The sequence below is a fragment of the Crocodylus porosus genome, unplaced genomic scaffold (assembly GCF_001723895.1).
Source record: "Crocodylus porosus isolate Cpor-Errol unplaced genomic scaffold, CroPor_comp1, whole genome shotgun sequence".
Classification (NCBI taxonomy): Eukaryota; Metazoa; Chordata; order Crocodylia; family Crocodylidae; genus Crocodylus; species Crocodylus porosus.
The window spans coordinates 6,786,439-6,805,143 of NW_017728950.1; the positions used below are offsets into that span (position 1 = coordinate 6,786,439).

General features: G+C 41.5%; 1 protein-coding gene across 3 annotated transcripts in view; it reads right to left on the reverse strand.

The window, feature by feature from the left end:
* SEMA4D (semaphorin 4D) overlaps positions 1 to 18,705 on the reverse strand; it is a 123,030-nt gene that overhangs the window by 12,409 nt on the left and 91,916 nt on the right. For 2 of the 3 annotated variants that reach the window (XM_019554779.1, XM_019554778.1), the window contains exons 12-16: positions 18,220 to 18,442; positions 16,544 to 16,659; positions 9,680 to 9,846; positions 9,271 to 9,314; positions 4,982 to 7,402 (exon numbers count right to left, since the gene is read on the reverse strand). In XM_019554779.1, coding sequence (XP_019410324.1) covers positions 6,483 to 7,402; positions 9,271 to 9,314; positions 9,680 to 9,846; positions 16,544 to 16,659; positions 18,220 to 18,442 — 1,470 coding nt within the window. In that variant the 3' untranslated portion in view covers positions 4,982 to 6,482. Of the gene's footprint in view, positions 1 to 4,467; positions 4,675 to 4,981; positions 7,403 to 9,270; positions 9,315 to 9,679; positions 9,847 to 16,543; positions 16,660 to 18,219; positions 18,443 to 18,705 lie in introns of those variants that run through there. The other variant, XM_019554780.1, reaches the window with a different exon arrangement.

Below are 18,705 nucleotides of genomic sequence, written 5' to 3' on the forward strand. Positions count from 1 at the left end.
CCTTGTTCCACTCCGCTTGTTTGGGATTTAAACATGGCTAAGCAGGATTGCTGCGCACTACCTCTGTACCAAATTATTCAGTGGGAGGGAAAACCTCAGTAAGTCTAGCCAACTGCACAATACTATAGCATAAAGAAACTGTTGCTATTTCAGCAGAACATATGATGTGTTAATATCCTGAAGGAGGAATCGTGTAACCCTAGTGATTCTTACCCATTTCCACTACCCCCGTCCAGGGTTTTAACTTTAATCCAATGTGCTCTAGGTCTAGCAAGAAGATTTAAACAGCGGGTTAAGGTCCTAAAGAAAACATTCACTTAAAATGAATGTGCTCTGGCACACCACTTACTTTTAGTGTTCCATCATGTATTGTCCTCAGACTGACAGCTGCTGTACACTGATGCATTTAAAGATAAAACACTAACCTGGAAAGTGTTTCCTGCTTGCTCAGATCTACCACCATCACCAAGGATTTAGAAACAGCACATTCGCTTCACAGACCCTACAGAAAGGTTTGCAGTCTGCCTGAAGACCTCATTAATTGAGTAGGTATCTTCTCAGAACAGGGGTGGGAATACTGACGTTCAACAGTTGTTCTGCATACATGATGAAGTGTAAGGGGCCAAAGCAGAGTGCCTAATCTCTGGGCAAGGGAAGTGCTGATCTAACATTTTGATAAGCCCGTGACAGCCTTGGTCTATTAAAGAACATGACATGAAATAAGCTAAGCTTAGATTTCTTTGCTTTTGTTCATATGACTACAGGATTTTGATGCAAACTATTTGAAAGGCAGCTTTTAAATCCTTGTCTGTTAACATATATTAGGGGCAGGACTTTTGTAGAAGTAGTCTAGCAGCTTTTAGTATTAAAAAAGCATCGAGGTACAGGGGAGAGGAAAGCAGGGTGAAAAGGAGAGGAGAAATAGAGATCTGTATGTAGAGCACAAAGATGCCTTCATAAAATAAACCTATCTGATTACCACAGCCACAGATGCACATACTAAATTGTTCAGTTCAGCCAGCAACAGATTAGATCCTAAAGGTCTGGGCACAAACTAACAATAAAGGAGTCTACAAAACTGGTTAGCAAGTTACAAATTTGCCATCCCCAGATGAGCATAAAAATAAAATCAAGCATGGATCAAAAATGACTACGGAGATTAGAATCAAGGGTGAAGTCAAAATTAAAATCATATCATTTTAAGATCAACATTAATTTACTGTCCAAAAAAACCAATTAAACTGCTTAGGAACTGTTACAATATTTTTCCACAGAACCAGGTGACTTTGGGAGAAATGAGGCTTTTCACCTCTACTGGTTTGATCTTGGAAGGGTTGTTCACAAGCCATCTGTTGCCCAGCAGTCTACTGCACTGTCCTCAAAATCCAATCTGTAAATCACTATTAATGACTGTTTTACTTTGTGGACCAGTAGTCAATGAAAAGTGCTTAACGAAGGGTGATGACTGGCCATGATCCAAAGGGAGATCTTTATTGCAGAATAATCCTTAGAATAAAACTTGAAGAACTACAGCTGGCTAAAAACTGCAATTTCCATCTTACGGGAAAACTAATTTTCCAAAAGGTCTCTTGAAAAGTTCAATTACTGAGCTTTTCAGCAGAATTGAAAACTCCAAATAGTTCTGATTTGGACATGCTTCATTTGACATTCTTGAATTCAATTGCTCCTACTTCCTCCCAACTAATCCTTCTCAGCTGCTGTGTAATTGGGTTCCTCTATCCTCCATTCTCCTTTTTGGGTTGGGCTCCTTGGCCAGACATTTGTGCCATAGTCACACGAATCCTCTATTGCACCACAGAGGTTCAAGAAGACAGACCGTGCCATCAGGCATCATGGGAAAGAGGATCCAATTAGGGTACCTGGCCTATGGAGGAAGCCAATTCCCTTATGCTCAACAACATACTAAGGGAGACAATAGACAATTATTAGTGCATGGTGTTGGTAAGTAAAATCTGATTGCCTTTCAAGGACAGAGGTGCTAATTCTGGGATAGGAGGTTGTGAAGTCCCCCTGCAGCTAAATTTGATATCCAGTGTCCCCCAGCCCCTACTTTAGCTTAATTTTGCTGTTAAGTGATCAGTTAACAATTCAAGATATAGCCTTACACTTTAGTGTTACCAACATCTAGGATGGAAGATACTGATACCTTTAACTATTGTTCAAGTTTGCTCAAAGCAAATTTAATTTTATTAGTAGATGTTTAGGATTGTGAATCCAAAAAGATGACAAAGCCAGTAGGAAAATACAAATCGCCCGAGCGAGGGACTAACATTAGAGGGGTGGGGATGAGGAGGGGAACACAACTAGGTTACAGAAAATACTACCATTGATTCATATTCAACAGTTTTTGTTTCTCATACAAGCCAGACTTCTTAAATTAGAGCTCAAATTCTACAGCACAGTTATGTGACTGCATTATACATGGTGCCCTTTGTAGAAGCTTGAATCTAACATTTCCTTCTCCATCCATGTGTCACATTATTCTTCCCTACCAAACGCATTTTACATTGTATGTAGTGCTAGAGGAAACTTTAGTTAAGTTTCTTCTCTCTAAGACAGAGGTGCTCAAGGTTTTGGCCCTGAGAGCCAAAGAAATGGCATAGGATGGGTCCTCAGGCCTGATCAGGTCTTATGCTGCCCCCTTGCACCTGTATGTCACCCTACACTGTCCTTGCCCAGTCCCACGTGCCAGGATCCGACTTCAGGGCCCCACACTGGTCCTACCCAACCCTGTACACCAGGATCAGACTCCAGGGTCTTGCCCCATCCTTGTGGGCTGTGGACCCTCTGCACCCTGCACACCTGATCTGGCGTACAGGGTTAGGGTCTGTGGGGCTCCCCATTGTGGGCCAGGTGACATGGTGCCGGTGGCCAGTTCTGGGCCACAGGCCAGGAGTTGAGCACCTCAGTCTAAAGTATCATTAATATTTTCTGCAGATGTTTGAACAACTCTGGCTAGAGAGTTGCTTAGGTAGGTAACTGCTGCTGCTTAGCAGCAAAGAACATTCCCACAATTTTTAGAAGCCTCCACATGGTAGCATCAATTTGGTGGTTTAGCACTGTTTCAGTCAATTCCAGAAATTTCAGAAATTCACAATTTCCATTCAGGGAGCAAGAGTCCTGCAGCTGCCAGCAGGACCTAATTTTCAGAAGAAAATGAAACAACTCATCCTCCACATAAGATAATAGTTCAGTGCTTTTAAAAGGAAAGTAATGTATTTTGTTTAAGTTACAACACCAAGTTTATTTTCTGAATAAAAATGTGTTTGGCTTCCCTGTATTGCTATTTTGATTTGTAAGATTTCAAATATAAGAACTGGTGACACTACCCAGTCTTTTAAAAATAAGATTGATTACATTCTTTGTCTCTACCTGCTGCCACAGGGGAAAGCAACTCCTTTTAAATTTACAAAACTATTTAAAAAGAGCAAACACATGAAAACAAGTTAGAGCCAATGTTTATACATACCAACATCAATTTAAGATTACTGATCATGCATTTTCTTCTTCCTATTTCTGCTATTAATCGTTTGGTATTTCTCATCTTAGGCAACAAACTAAATATTAGTTAATGACATTCTCAACTCGGTACAATCTTTGGACAGCAAACACTGAAGGGAATGTATATTATAAAAACTGTTTCCGCCACAGCGGAATTCACGAAAACATGGCTTTCCATTTTGTAAAAAATATTTTGGTCAAATTCAGTCTAATGGTTTTCTGTGAATAAAGAATATGAACATGAAAAAAATGTGTACAAAACATGTCCAAACCTAATCTCCTAAACAAGTAATAAAATTGTTTAAAATAACATATTTCTATTCATTGAACTTAATCTTACACTCCACTGTCCTGAAGTAAAATATTTTTCATTCAAAATAGTCAGCTACTATACCATACGCTCACTTAATGAAAACCTATTAATTTCTGGAAAAAAAAATACACAGAAGCCGCTTAGGCTTCATACCATTATATGCTTCCACTGATGTATACATAGTGCAAAGAAAGCTATCAAAACCATGAGGATTTTAGCACCTAATATAAACAAACCTAAACATATCTGGGCAAGGTAAGATATGAAAGTAAATGCAAATCACACAAAACATACTGCTGAAACTGTTTAAATGTGTGAATTTACACACACTTGCGACTCAGCAAATTAGTTATGTAAGTAAGTCTATTAAAGTCAACTGACTAGTCACATACTTAATGTGCGTCATGGACTTATGAACTTTGCTAAACCGGACGTAGAGTTTTCAGTACAGTATTAGGGTCTAATCTTGAAAAGGTGCTGACCGAGACTTATTCCACTGGTTTCAGGACAGGTCCTTAGACTAACTCTCCTGAAGCCAGCTTTTTATATCACATGTGTTAAATCAGAATGTAGGAACAGACATAAATATGCAATGAGGAAGGTGCTGATTTACGTAGGGTCCTCCTGCTTACCTGTGGCTTGACAGAAGAGGTGAAAGTTTCCACGGACACTAACATGCTGTGCCTGGTCACTGAGGAAGGGTGGCAATAACATGACCATTACAAGCTCTGTGCTAGACCAAACATCAGGCTGGTTATTGGTGGGTGAAGGAGGTGAATCACTTCCCACACAGGACAAAAAGGAGGTACCAGTAGGAGGGAAAGGTATAGGAGATGAGGCTGTGTGACAGAAGAGGACAGAAAAGAAAAAAAGAGGGCACTAAGGACAAAAGTTGTAAGAAATACATCACACACTGAAGAAATAATGCAAAAAAAGGATAAATGAATTTTAGAAGGGCAATAAAAGAAGATGTCACTAGCTTCCCGAAAAACAGCTTCATTCACTCTCCTCCCTACCCCCAGGATTTAAACCTGAAGAGAAAACCTGGTGGAAAATGATTACAGAAGGTTTCATCGTCCCACTTACAGAAAACCACAAGGAAAGTTAGGCCTTAGAACGTGCAAAATGGCACCAAGGTGTCAAGGGTCATGGAAACAAGGATAATACAATTTATTTTAATATTTATTCCATCACATTTCTTTTGTACACAATTAAAAATAGAAAAATAAAACCAAACTGAATCTTATAAAATATAAACTGTTTACACTAAGACGGTCTAATAATACTACGTTTGAATGAAGGTCAACATAAAAAAAAATAAAAAAAAAAAGCAGCCCAGGCATACTGCTATTCACTAGGAATATTCTCTCTACTTCTAACAATATTTACAGAAAGACACAGTGAGAGGAACAATGCTTTAGAACTGTACTGCACAAAAAGAAACTTTTACAGACAAACAGTGCTTCTGTGACTCAGGCTTAGAATAAGAATGCACGTGCAGGCATGATTCACGTGACAGTCCAGGTAATTGATGAGCAAATCCAGTTTCAGTCTCCAGTTGCATAAGAGATTGGTGGAAGTTATCCAGAAATGGTGAAGGAGCAGAAATTTTGTTACAAAAAGGAACTTGAGTTACTTGCCATGTTTTCTTGTCCAGCTGTGTTTGCAACAGGCAATTCCAGCAAGCTCACCCCATCCAATGTTTATAGAGAGTTCTTCTCAAATTCTCAATCCATTCCACAGTGCAAAACACTCTGGGTCATAGCTCAGTGACAGCTGCTTGCCTGTACCATTTTGCTTTTTTCACCACATGACATCCAGTTTTGTATGGAAACAAAACGTGACTGTCCAAGCTTGTTTAAGAACAAAAAAGCTTCCCTATAGCTATGACACTCCCTCCCCCCAACGAATCCAAATTCCTGTTGTACCTATATTTCTAGAATGAAAAAAAAAGAACAGCAACAACAAAAAAAGCACTGAAGGAAAGATTATCCCTGAGAATCTTACGCGAGACAAGCCAGATCCATCCCAGCATACATTAAAATCTAAAAGGTATACAAAGGTAATTTTTGTAAATTAAATTTTGACTAAGTAAAGCTACCCAGTGTGCCAACGAACGCAATTAAAAGCATATATTAAGAATAACTAGAAGCAAACAAAAATGTCCCAATCTGGACAAAAGACTATAATTTACCAATCTGATAAACTAAACTTCATTTCCAATTTGGAATTAAAATTAAATTAGATTTTTTTTTTTAATGGCAGCTAAAACATGTGCAGATTGGAGGTACTTTTTGAAGCCAACTGCATTCGAGTCATTGTTATTTTATGGAAAATGGGGATTAAATAAAATCAGTTACTCTACCTGCAAACTTTAAGAGTATTCCGAAAAATCTTGGGAATAAACAAATGGTGATCTGAAACTGGCCATTTTGTAAAAAAGAATAAAAGAACCACTATGAATACTATGATTTGCAGATAAAAACCATGTTTCTACTCTAGCAAAGTTTGAGAGATTGGCTTGCTGTATAGGTTAAGCGCACATAACCTTCTATGGCTCAGCTGTCACATCCATACTATCCGCACTCAAACAATTAGCTGTAAGAACCACAGTTACTGTCACAATTAAAGTGGAGGAACGTCTCCTTCAGTCACCCTCTGCATCTGAGTCAGCATATTTTAGTTCACACTTAACATCAAAAGGTTTGCCCTTGACTTCTTTGAGAGCCTGCGATTCATCATGATGCCGAAGCTGGCCATTTCCAGTGTCTTGTTCAGTCTCGTAGCCAGTATCATGTGCAGGCTTTGGCTGCTCCCCATTTTGAATGCTGATGCTGGCTTGCTCCACTAGAGTTTCTTTTGCACTTTGCTCACAATCAGAGAAATCTGCCTTCGATTTTTTCTTACCAAATAACATAGCAGACCGGAATTTTAAACACTGGCCTGGTAAATACCCTTTGTAACAGTTGTAGGTGAACAGACATAGGAAGAGAATAAAAAAAAACAGAAATAGGAACATTAAAAGGAAATTATCATTTGACTTTAAGAACATTGTCTTTTCTGGGATTGCATCAGGAACTGGATTGAAGATCCCAGTGTTGGAAGATGCACTTGTAAGAATGGGAACAACTGGCTTTGTTATTGTCCTTGTTGTTGTTAGTGGTACAATCTGAGTGGTTGAAGTTTGAGAAGTAGACCCTTCTGTTGGTACAGGTGACACTTTTGGCACATTGTTATTACCTTCTGTCTGTGTTGCTGGGTGGGTTGGGCCCACTGTGGTATGCTGGATTTTTTTCAGTTCCAAAATATGTTTAGCCACCACTTGAGAAAACTTCTTATTCTTCACTTTTTCTTCTGACAAACACTGATAAACACCACTGTCTCCTTCTGACAAATTGAAGATGAGCAGTGCCTTCTCCAGTAGACGATACTTAGGACTCTCCACTCTTAGTACGTCATCCTTGAACTTCCAAACTACCTGTGCCAGGTTGGACTTTTGAGAACATTTGAGTTCTGCTGTGCTCCCATGCTTGAATGTATGCTGCAGAAAATTCTCTCTTACTTTATCTGGAACATCAAAATAAATGTGCAAAGTATCAGCAATAATTTCTGTTTGCACTAATCTCTATTGTTTCGTGATTCCTCTAGTCACACTGGAAATATAAAGTGTATGCTACTAAAGCTACCTCCTCAACAACTACGGAGAAGACAACATGCAAAGTCAGCACCGAATAGCTACGCCTGAGAAACTAAGGGACTACTGGATATAAAATCTGAGACTAAGTTTTGAAACAAGCTCCACCTTGCAAATATTAGGCAAAAACCTCCACAGGGACTGATTAATCCAACATCTGCCTATTGAGGGGTTTCTCTGCATCCTCCTCCGAAACATTTGGTGCTAGCCAAAGTCAGAGACCGGAAACTGAACTAAATGGACCACAGGTCTACTGCAGTAGGGTAATTCTTAGGTGTAAGTCAAAGTGTCAAACACACAGCTTGCAGAGCCCTGTCATCTGGCCCCCAGGGCTGTCCCTGGATGTGATCAGACGCACAGGGGCATGAAGCACGCCTGTGGCATGGGGGTGGTCCATGGGCCAATCTGGGACCACAGGCCCCCTCCTGTTTCTTGTCTCTGTCCCTCTCCTTCTTCATACCTAATCCAGCAACCGCTCCAGCCAGTCTGGGGCCCACACTGCATGTGGCAAGGATCCTGAAGTAGCTGGAATTGGCACCACGTGCAGTGCATTCCAGCCAGAGTGGCAGCCGCACCACACACAGTGCATGCCCTGTCAGACTTTATCATACATAACACCCACTCTGGGATGCCTGCTGGACATAGCACCTGCTCCAGCCAGTCTGGGACCTGTGCTACAGACAGTGCTTTCAGACATGGGTCTCCAGAATTGCCAGGTTGGGCACCATGTGTGGAGCAGTCCAGCTGGGGCAGCCACCATGAGCAGTGCAGAGTTCAGACTGGCTGGAGCAGCCACTGGATCAGGTATGCCAATTGAAGGGGGAGGGGAAGGGGAAGGAGAAGGGGAAAGGGATCAGTGGGCCCAGACTGTCCCTGTGCCACCCATCTGGCCTGTGGGACCACATGAGTTTGACTTCCCAGGTGTCAGTAGTACATTGTGAGTATGTACATACTATAAACATCTAAAAATAAATCCAAATACAACTAACATTATCCAAATACTACTTCTCAGTTGTAACTCTTTTCTAATACATATGTACGTACAGAACATACAACACAGTAAAATTATCAAGAGACACTTTCACAGTGGTTCATACTATATATATATTAATAACAATACAAAGTAAAAATAAACCCTTTGGAATCTACAATGCAAGTCTCCTAAAAGTCTACTTTTCCTCAAAGCTTCCTTGACCTGATGACAGCAGCAATAAACATAAACCAAAAAAACATGATTATTTGAGCTGTGAACATACTGAAGCATCATTTCAATTACTCTAGGTCTTATTTCAAATGGTATTCAGAACTTTTCTCCCATTCATAAATCAGCTTCTTTGACATTCATTTCCTCTGCTGCAAGAACAATCTTCTGACTCTTATTAATGCTGCCATTAGAATTCCCAAGTGATCAAGCAATTACCTAGAATTTAATGGAGGGCTCTTTAATATAATTATTTAGGGTAAGCATTAGTCTACTTCGTAAGCTACTGCTGAAGTGGCCTGGATTCATCTGAGTGTACTGTATTGCGTGTAATGTTATGACATGTATATATACAAATACAGACATTCCAAGATGAGATGTACACTACACAGATTTGCAAATACAATATATAAAGCATAATTTTATACAATAAGTATAAACACAATGGTAGGTAAAAATGCAAAATAAGTTGAACTCCACTCCCTTTTAAGTGCATTACATGGGTATTTTTAAATTACTTTTATAAAAACCAAGACTTACCAGAACAAAATGAGGCATCTCCACCTATATTCTGAATCCAATCCCTATAAAAAATAATCAAAGCATTTGAAATTGTAATAATCTACCCCTGACATACACATATTAAATGAAGGATCATTTTTTCTAAATGTAGGCAGACATTTACAGTTCCTTCCAGGAGACTGCTACAAAAATTGGTGTATTTTTATGAAGGTATATGCTTGTGAATAGAATGGTAAAATAAACAAAAGATTGCCTTATCTGTTGTTCCACTGTTCATTAATGCCAACTGGATTTTTCAAAATTGAAGTTAATAAATAAATAATTAAAATACAACAAATATTAGCATGATCTTGCTAGAAGACATTTACAGAACACACGTGGAACATTTTTCATTGTTTGCAACAGAATAATCAAGAGGTACCATTACCTTTCACTTTCTTTAAGAATATCAGTGCAGGAGGCTTCATGTGGTTTCCAAGCACAGTAAGGATCTCTTGCTAAAACGCAGTCAACACAAGTGGTGTACTTGTCACAAAAGGCAACAGGAGACTGAACCACACCAGAATTTGAGCCTGCATAGAGATGCCTTTTACCCTATATATACACATGACAAAGAAGAAACATTGGTCTTCTAAAAATTAGGTGACAAACTTGTTAAATTATTTTTAAAATCGTATTATTAGAATGCAAGAGGCTGTGTAATAAAAAACAACCATATGTTCAGTACAACATATGGGAGAGGAGGGATGCCATGCTGTTTCAAAATGCATTTGTTTTACAAAGGAAAAGTAGCTGACTTTGAAAGCATTCAGTGATACTAGAAGTTAAGCAGAAACAAAGGAGAAACTGGTATAACTATGAATCCTAACAGTGGGAGTAAGTCTTCAACTTTAAACCCAGATTTATACGTAAATTAAGTGGCTCTCTGTTTTGTGATGCTGAGAGAAAAAATGAGGGAGAAGTGATATCAGATTTCATGCAAGAGATGCATGTCTGCTAATACAAGGTACTTCTGAAGAGCAGCAGGGGAATGCTTCCCATAATTACAACCTTTATTCTGCTCCCATGTTGACCTATGCATGCAGTTGGACTTCCAATTACTTAGATGCAGTCCACTGACTTCAGTTCCACTACATTTCCATCAAGTTGCTTGATTATAATGAAAGCTGGGGTGTGTAATTACTACTGAGCAAACAGCACGGAGCTCAAACCTTCTGTTCACACAATGCTGTCGTATAGATTGACTAGCTAGAAGGGGGTGGAGGGGAAATCCAAACGGTTGGGTAGGGCTGGGGCTGGGGCTGCTGCCCAGGTGGGTGGTGTGTGGGGTTTGGGGCCCTGGGCCATATGTGACTGCAGGGCCCAAGCAGGGAGCGGGATGGGGCTGCGGGCAGGTCATCCGGGGTAGGGTAGGGTAGGGAAGGAGGTGGGCTTTGGCTTCCTGCTGCTGAGCGCACATGCTCCCTAGATCTGTACACAAGGTGAAGGCAGGCTGTCCAAATGGGCTTGGGCTCCCAGCCCTCTGCCTTCCCTCCAGATCCTCCACAGCCCAGCAGGCAGGACCCAACACGGCAGGGCAGAGAGGGGCAGAGCAGGGTGAAAAGGCTTGTTGACACTGCCCTGCACTGCCCTGGTAAAGTGCCCGCTGCCCGCCCAGCAGCAGCGGGGGTGGCAGTGTGAAGTTGTGCCCCCTGCTGCTGCAGGGAAGGCAGAGGGCATTTTGCAAGGGTGGTGTGGAGCTTGCAGCAGCAGGGAGCTTCCCCACTTGGCCCTGCTGTGCCATGGAGGCCCTTGGGGTGGGGGTCAAGCAGCAGGTAGCCTGCCCCAACCAGACTCTGCTCTGACTGTGCCACCTGCTGGGTTGGGGCCATGGGCTCTGTGTTCCACTCTGCCGCAGCACCTGCCACCTCCTGTGGGTGGCAGCTGGGGCTTGGGTGCTGCTGGGGGGGCAGAAGGCTGCAGACCCAGGTCTCTGGCCCCATAGCCCCGGCAGTTGGGTGCCCTCTCCAGCAGGGCTGGGGTGGGGAAGTGAAGGGCCTGGACCTGCATCCTGGTGAGTGAATGGATCAGGGGGAGCTCTGATTTTGTATGATAAAAACCCAAAATCAAATACCAGAATGTACAGGTACTTAGAATTTATTTTATTGTAGTGATTTAGGCACTGGCAGGCTTCCAAATTGCTTTAAAATAGTAAATATATCAATAAAACATTGTGTTCAATTGATACCTATATACATAGTGGTGTTTTATTTTATTCATGGATTCTGGGTTTTTTAATCAGAGAATTTGCAATATTTTATCATAGAATTTGCAGGTTTTTAACAGAGAAAGCAGAATCCTTGCTGATGACTCCAAAAGCAGTGACAGAAGGCACATTATAGGATCTAAATGGACTAACAGCTCAAAGAAGCACTATTATTGGAGGCTAGTGGTTGTCAACCTTTTCAGACTCAAGGCACCCTCTGTTTGATTCACAGAGCCCTCACTAGACTCCAGGCACCCTGCAGAAAATGCCAGCTTTTTTAGCATTCACTTTTTTTTCTGATTATAGAAAAAAGTTACAGAAATTCTTCTGTTGTAAAGAAATCATAAAGACCAGGTCAGAATTTCTTTGACACTTGGGATCCCTACTTGAAATCTCTGGCTTTATCTCGTAAATCATGTGTAGGTGCTTGCAGACCTAAGAGTGCTAATACTGAGTAGCGTCTTAAGGCACCATTGAAAGGGTTTCATGGCACTCTAAGGTGCCACAGCACCCTAGCTGAGAATCACCGCTGTAGGTTAACTGTTCATTCTTCAAGTATGTGCCAGTGTGGCACATCCCACTATATATGACTGGAAAGTAATGTCCTCCAAGGATATTGGGAATAAGGAATATAGCTGTATTAGTCAAATGATGCAATGATGCTGTTCTGGACTTCATATCTGACCTTGCTGCCATGTCAAAGGTATAATGTTTAACAAAGGTCAGCAGGTCGCTCTTGTCAAACCTAGAGCATCTCAATTACCAGCACATTTCTAAAGCAGGCATATCATGATGTTCTGAGTGTGTGCCCTACTGCCACCTCTTTTGAATGCACATGGAAACCAAAGGCATGACCTACTTTTTCTGTAAGGCACTAGAAGATATGGCCACAGAGGGTAGGAAATAATCTAAAGGGCTTAGTCCTAACAAGATAATAACAGTAAGGCTCTTGAAATATCCAGTGTAAGTAGCTTCTTCTGTCCTTGTATCATGTGTGTTTTCAGAAAGAATATTGACAGGTTAATCTTATGCTTTCTGCAAAAACCTGAGATCACCACAGAGATGGATTTAGGTACAAAGTGATTCTGAGACCACACTGCATGAAAGGATTGCAAGGTGGGGCCACATGATCTTGGAACTTACTAACCCTGATTTGAGGCAATAGCCACCAAAATGATTTGTCTTGAGCATAAGGTGATATACCGAACAATCTGAAAGCTCCAGAAGTATCAAGAGAAAAAATGCTAGGATCAAAGGCACAAGCTGAGTTTCTAACAGACAGTCAAACATACAGGAGATCACTGAGGAGCCCTGATACCAGAGCATGTACAATCAAATCAGGATAGGACATGCCAATATTGCTCAAGGTCGACTAAATGCCATTCTAGCATATTTCACACACAGAATGTAATGAAGGTTCTTTGGCACTGGGACCTCTACCACTTCCAGGTTACTCTTGGCTATCCATATAGAGAATGAGTTTTGTTTGGAGGTGCGGGTCTTCCCAGCAAATGACTTTGTAGTCTGAGTGGCAACTTCTTGACCCAACTGAGAATATACCTTACCATTACTGTTCAGCCAGCAACATTCAAGCTGTCAGGTGCAAGATCTAACCAAAGTTTTGAGTTATGTTCAGGGAGATGAGGAAGTAAACAGAAGGTGGCCAAAATGAACATATGCAAATAGTCAAGCAGCCAGAACTGTTTTAGCCAGACCTGTTTTAGGATCAGCCTGGAGCAACCAGGGTCAACATGGTCATCCCATCTAACTGGATATCACTGTGGGGAACAGGGAAATCAGGAAAACACAGGACGACATGGAGGCCATTGCAGCACAAAGGCATCCCATAAGCAGGGAGATCCTACTCCAAAAGGATCACGAGCTGGAGGTTCTGATATGTGTCGTGCTCTCTCAATGATGAACAGATCTATGATAGCAGATGGCAACCTTTTTAAGCTGCAGGCCAGAGTGACCCAGTTCGGGTCAGAGACAGACAGGCAGGCAGTCGGACCCAGCTGCCACTAGCATGTGTTCTAATACATATGGTATTCTTAGTTCTGGAGTATGCCCAAGTGTCAGAAGATGTCTCAGAATTTGAAGACACTCTCGTTTCTTCTGGAAGCTCATCAGGCTACGGTTCTGCCCTGGCTCTGGACCATGCTGTCACCACCTCAAGATCCCAACACGGGTCCAGAGCAGCTCCGCATCCTGCCAGCGCTGCTTCAATTCCAGGGCTTTAGTTCCTTTTTCTTATCAATGCATTAAGACCTTTGTTGATTGTTCTAGAGCAGGGGGTTTCAATCTTTTTTAGGCTAGTACCCCTGGCAGCAGGATGCTGAGTGGGGTGGGGGGTGGCACATGGCTGGACACGAAGCAGGGAGATGGAAACGCTGCGTAGGCAGGAACAGAGTGCCACTGCCTCTCAAGAGCAGGGCCGGCACAGGGCAGAGAAGCTCACCTGGCTGGGGTGAGGGCAGTGGTACCTCTCTGCAGGGTGGGGAAGCTCACCAGTTGGTATGTGTCAGCTTTTAAAACAAACACATATTGCACAGCTCTGTCATTGTATCTCCCTCCCTAGAAATGAAACTAAGTAAAATATCTGTTAGTAAGTTGCAAGTGGCAGGAAACTACTAAGTGCATCAATTTTCTGTTGTCCGTGGGCAGTTATACATGCCAAGCTATTCTTAAATAAAAATGTGTTTGTTTTTTAATTTCTAACTTTAATACAGTTTACTGTAGGGAATACTGAATTCAAATTATATTGTTTAAATAAGTGACATCTCAACAAAATTAAAAGAAAAAGGGGGAAAAGACAATAAATGTCAGTAAGTTATTAAAATGAATTTAAACACCATTTTCTCAATGATATATTATGACATTAAAAAGTCCTCCTCATCAACGATCTTCTGATTATAGTAACCTCTGATATTCTAATTTGTAAGATTTTCAACTGTGACATAATGCAAGTACATATCTGTAAAGGTGCACCATACATTGGTCCAATATTGGACCGGCCTTGATAAAAAGAAAATTGACTATATTAGAAGTTGGCCTGAAGTGGCTGATAATTTGATTGATAAATGCTCATGCATGCATGCAGCTGCAGAACAACACACAGGCAGAGAGAAGCACAGCTCAGCAGCTTTCAGAGCTGCACACAGCTGGTAAGTCTGTTGTGGTGGAAGGGGAGGAAAGGGGTGTGGGGGGGCAGATCAATGCCCCCTCACAGAGAGAGGGAGTGGGGCAGGGGCTGGGCAGGCGCTCCCCAACCAGGGTGAGGCACAGGACAAAGTTGTGACTTGTCTGGATCTGTGCAGGGCCCTGGCGGGGTGGGCTGCAGCTGCAGGCTGGGGCCAGAGTTGCGCTAGACTCTTCCTGGCGGGGCAAGGCTGGGCCACACTGCACTTGGGGTGGGCAGTGGCGGCACTGGGAGGGGCATTATGGGTGGGCTAAGGTGAAATCTGGGATGGCTGAAGCCACCCCCCCATAGCCCACTCCCAGCGTTGCTGCTGCCTGTCCTGAGTGCAATGCAGCCCAGCACCAGCTGGGAACAGCCCGGCATGACCACTAGCCCCAGGTGACAGCAGCATTCTGCCCTGCCCCACACAGATCCGGGGACACACACAACACCCCCCCACGCCCTTCCAGGGTGCACGCAGTGGCAGGAGCCACTCCTCCCTCCCCATTGCCCCCCCAGACAAGCCACAGTCCTGCACCCTGCTCCGCTCCAGTTGGGCAGCACCTGCCCCAGCCCCAGCCCCACTCCCTCCCTATTGATGTGCTCCCCACTATACCCCTTCCCTCCCCCCTCCATCACAATAGACTTACCAGCTGCACACAGCTGTATTGGAAATCAGACCAGTATTAGCCGAATTGCCTCCTTAAAATCAGCTATCGGTATCAGCCCCCAAAATCTCTACTGGTGCACCCCTACATATCTGACACTGAACAATTTGAAAAGAATCTACAAAGAAGGAACCCTTTGACCCTTGAAAGAATCTACAAAGAAGGAACCCTTGACAACATGCACATGCATTAAGAAGAAAAAAGCGTGCTCTCTGTCTGTTGATTTTCCCTTCATCTTCATGAAAATGGGGGAGCCTTCCACTATGAAACAGATGCTAGAAAAATACACCTTTTTGGGGAAAAAAAAAAAAGAGGCAGTCCTGATAACCTACAAATTCCAGTATCAGATTCAGCACAAGAAGGCACAGATTGTCTTTGACACATATTGGTGACCTCTCTAATATCTAATTTCAGGGCACTTGCTAAACAAGATGAACATGAATCATGAGCATCAGCATGATCAACACAAACATTAGGATCATCATTTCTCATTTAGAAAGAATGATTCATTCCCATGGACCCCAAAGTTTTTAAAGAATTGAGGAGTCAGTGTTGCAATCTATTCCTGATTAAAGTAATTCCACTGATATCTATGCAACTGTATAAGAAGAGTCAAACATTACTCTCACTGATAAGGGCTTGTTTGGCCAGGTGTCTAACTAGCATACAACACACACACAGACTAGCAATCAAATAATTACCTCACAGAATACTTCATTAGAGCTTAGGACAGAGGTCGGCAACTTTTTGGGCAGAGTGCCAAAAACACCTGCAACCTCAACTTGTAATATGTTGGTGTGCCAGGGGTGGATGGCAAGAGAACCACAAGGGGCCTGATCCTTGTTGTGGCAGTGTAGCCCCAGCCCCTCCCCTGCACCAAGCAAAATCCCTTCACATGCCCATCCTCTGGCACACATGCTAGGAATTGCCTACCTCTGGTTTAGGGCTTGAAGGAAAGAATTTTTTTTCAGTAAAAATTGCAGAGAAGTTTGGGAAAGTGAATGCAACAACCCATGCGAGAACATGAGGAGGAAACTTGTTAATACACCTGTTCTTTACATAAAATACCTTGTGAAAAAATCCTGTAAGATTTGAAGTAATGAAAATAAACTGTAACTTCTGATCAGAAAGAGAATGATATCCCTGATACAGAACAATAAACACCGGCGTAAGAATTCCATAAAAAACATTTTCACTTACCATTTCTGATGAAAGCAATAATGTCTGAACAGGCTCAAAATCTGGGAAAAGTTGTGTTTCTTCAATGATATGCATTCCATTTTCATAGCTGATAGCTTTGTGCAGGGCTCCTTGATCTGAAATAGCCAAGTGAGTAACTTAGTATGATCCTCAAAAAAAATATGGGAAAAAAAAAATAGGTGAAGCGCTTTCAACCAGTCATGGAACTAAACCCTAACACAGAGGTATAGAAACATTTTAAGTCCCATTTGTAGTCTACAAACAGAAGTTGGGTACCTAAATATCTTTGGAATCTGGGCCTATGGGACCTGTTCAACATCAGTCCATGGCTAAAAGAAGAGCTGGAACCAAAATCCAGATTTTCAAATGATACGAACCTCAGCGCTAGATTATGCATCTTTTGGACTACACCTACAGTTTAATCATTAGTATATACTAAAAGAACTTCGTCCAACCAAATTCTGCCTCAAATAGTTAGTTCTGCTTAGTGAACTGAGCTAGTAATATATTCATTTTAAAATGCTACATTATTGTTATAAATGTATTCAGTTAATTTTTAACTGTGGTATTACCCTTAACGTTTTCATTTAATTGCATTTTAGCTATGCTAACAGCTAAAAAGCTCTCCTCGTTCCTAAATTATACTTCGTCACTGAAAGCCAAGACTCTTGTCAGATATGTCCAATTTGTCTTATTTTCAAAACATTGTAATATCTCCATATATATCTCTAATGCTCATATTCCCTTCCCATTTCATTGCATGTAATCTATGACTACAATTTTTTTTGCATCCTAAGCACATTTCTTATTCATAGTAACCACTTCACTCAAAACCACTTGTTTTGCAGCACTGAAGACTAATTAATCAAACACTATGCATAAAATATTTTGGGGGTCAGGTGGAAGGACGGAAGAACTGTTCCGAAACAAAGTATTAAAAGATCATTTTTTTGTTGCTAATCATATGTCAAATCTGATTAGGCTCCTTAGAAGGGTATAACTTTGAACTCTCCATGATTACAAAATATATTAATATATGCTTTGACACAACTAGAAGGAATAAGTACCTTCCATAATTGTGGATATCAAATGATCACAAGAGACCAGTTTAAATAAAGCATAGCCTTAAGCATGGAAGTGCCTAAGGTTTCATCAGTATGGTATGACAGTCTTGAAAGGTGTAGAGAACAATTTGCTCTCTGAACAACTTGTGTGGTACGCTATTTAAAAGTTATCTTGTCTAGCATTTCAGAACAGCTGTTTAGAGAATCTAACTGGGGAAATGGGCAAGCAGGAGTTTCAAGTGAAACAAGAAAATACAAAAAGTTGACTACACTCTGTAGCTTCCTGGGAGTTATTCCAATTTCAAGAAGTTATTGGTCTTTAGGCAGACAACACTGCCCTTGGCTGCTCCCGCTGGCCCTCACCCCTGCTGATACAAAAGGGAGTGAACACAGAAGACAGTCAGTGTAGGGGACCCCTGTACCTCTACAATGAAATGCTTTTTTCTGTGGCAAAATTTCACAAGCCAACAGTGAGAATGCCCCTCACTTTCTTCAAAGACAGGGACATTAACAGATCTAATTATTTTGTAAAAGGCAAAGCTCCAGTTCTATCTGAGCACAATCTATTTCAGCCTAGTATACAAACACAAAGTTCGTCTCTTGTGAACTCACCTGTACCAATAAACATAACATCATACACAGTGCCATTCAGTGCTTTAACTCTGTCTACCACGATCTGTGTATATTTCACATCTCGTTTTACTAATCTGGGTCTGTCCCCTATTGGGGTCACTGAGTTATCCATTAGAGGGTGGTCTTTAACAAACTGTAGAGTTTTGTCTGGTAAATTCAGAGAACTTGTGTAGTTTGCTGATCTGGCTTCATTGTTTATGCACTGGCAAAAGAAAAACATAATGGTGAAATCCTATCATTTGCTTTCATACATGACATATAGTTAACAACAGCTCTATTCTTGTCCTTGGAAGTATAAATTTATAAGATAAGGTAGGAATGTGAGCTCCCTCTCCAGTTCTCTTCTTCATTACTCTGTGTTGCCCATAACTACAAGGAGGACACAATCTTCAGTTTGGATTCTAAACCACTACCTCATTAATACAATTTAGTTTTGAAAAGTTCACTTATCAGAGCACAGTTTCA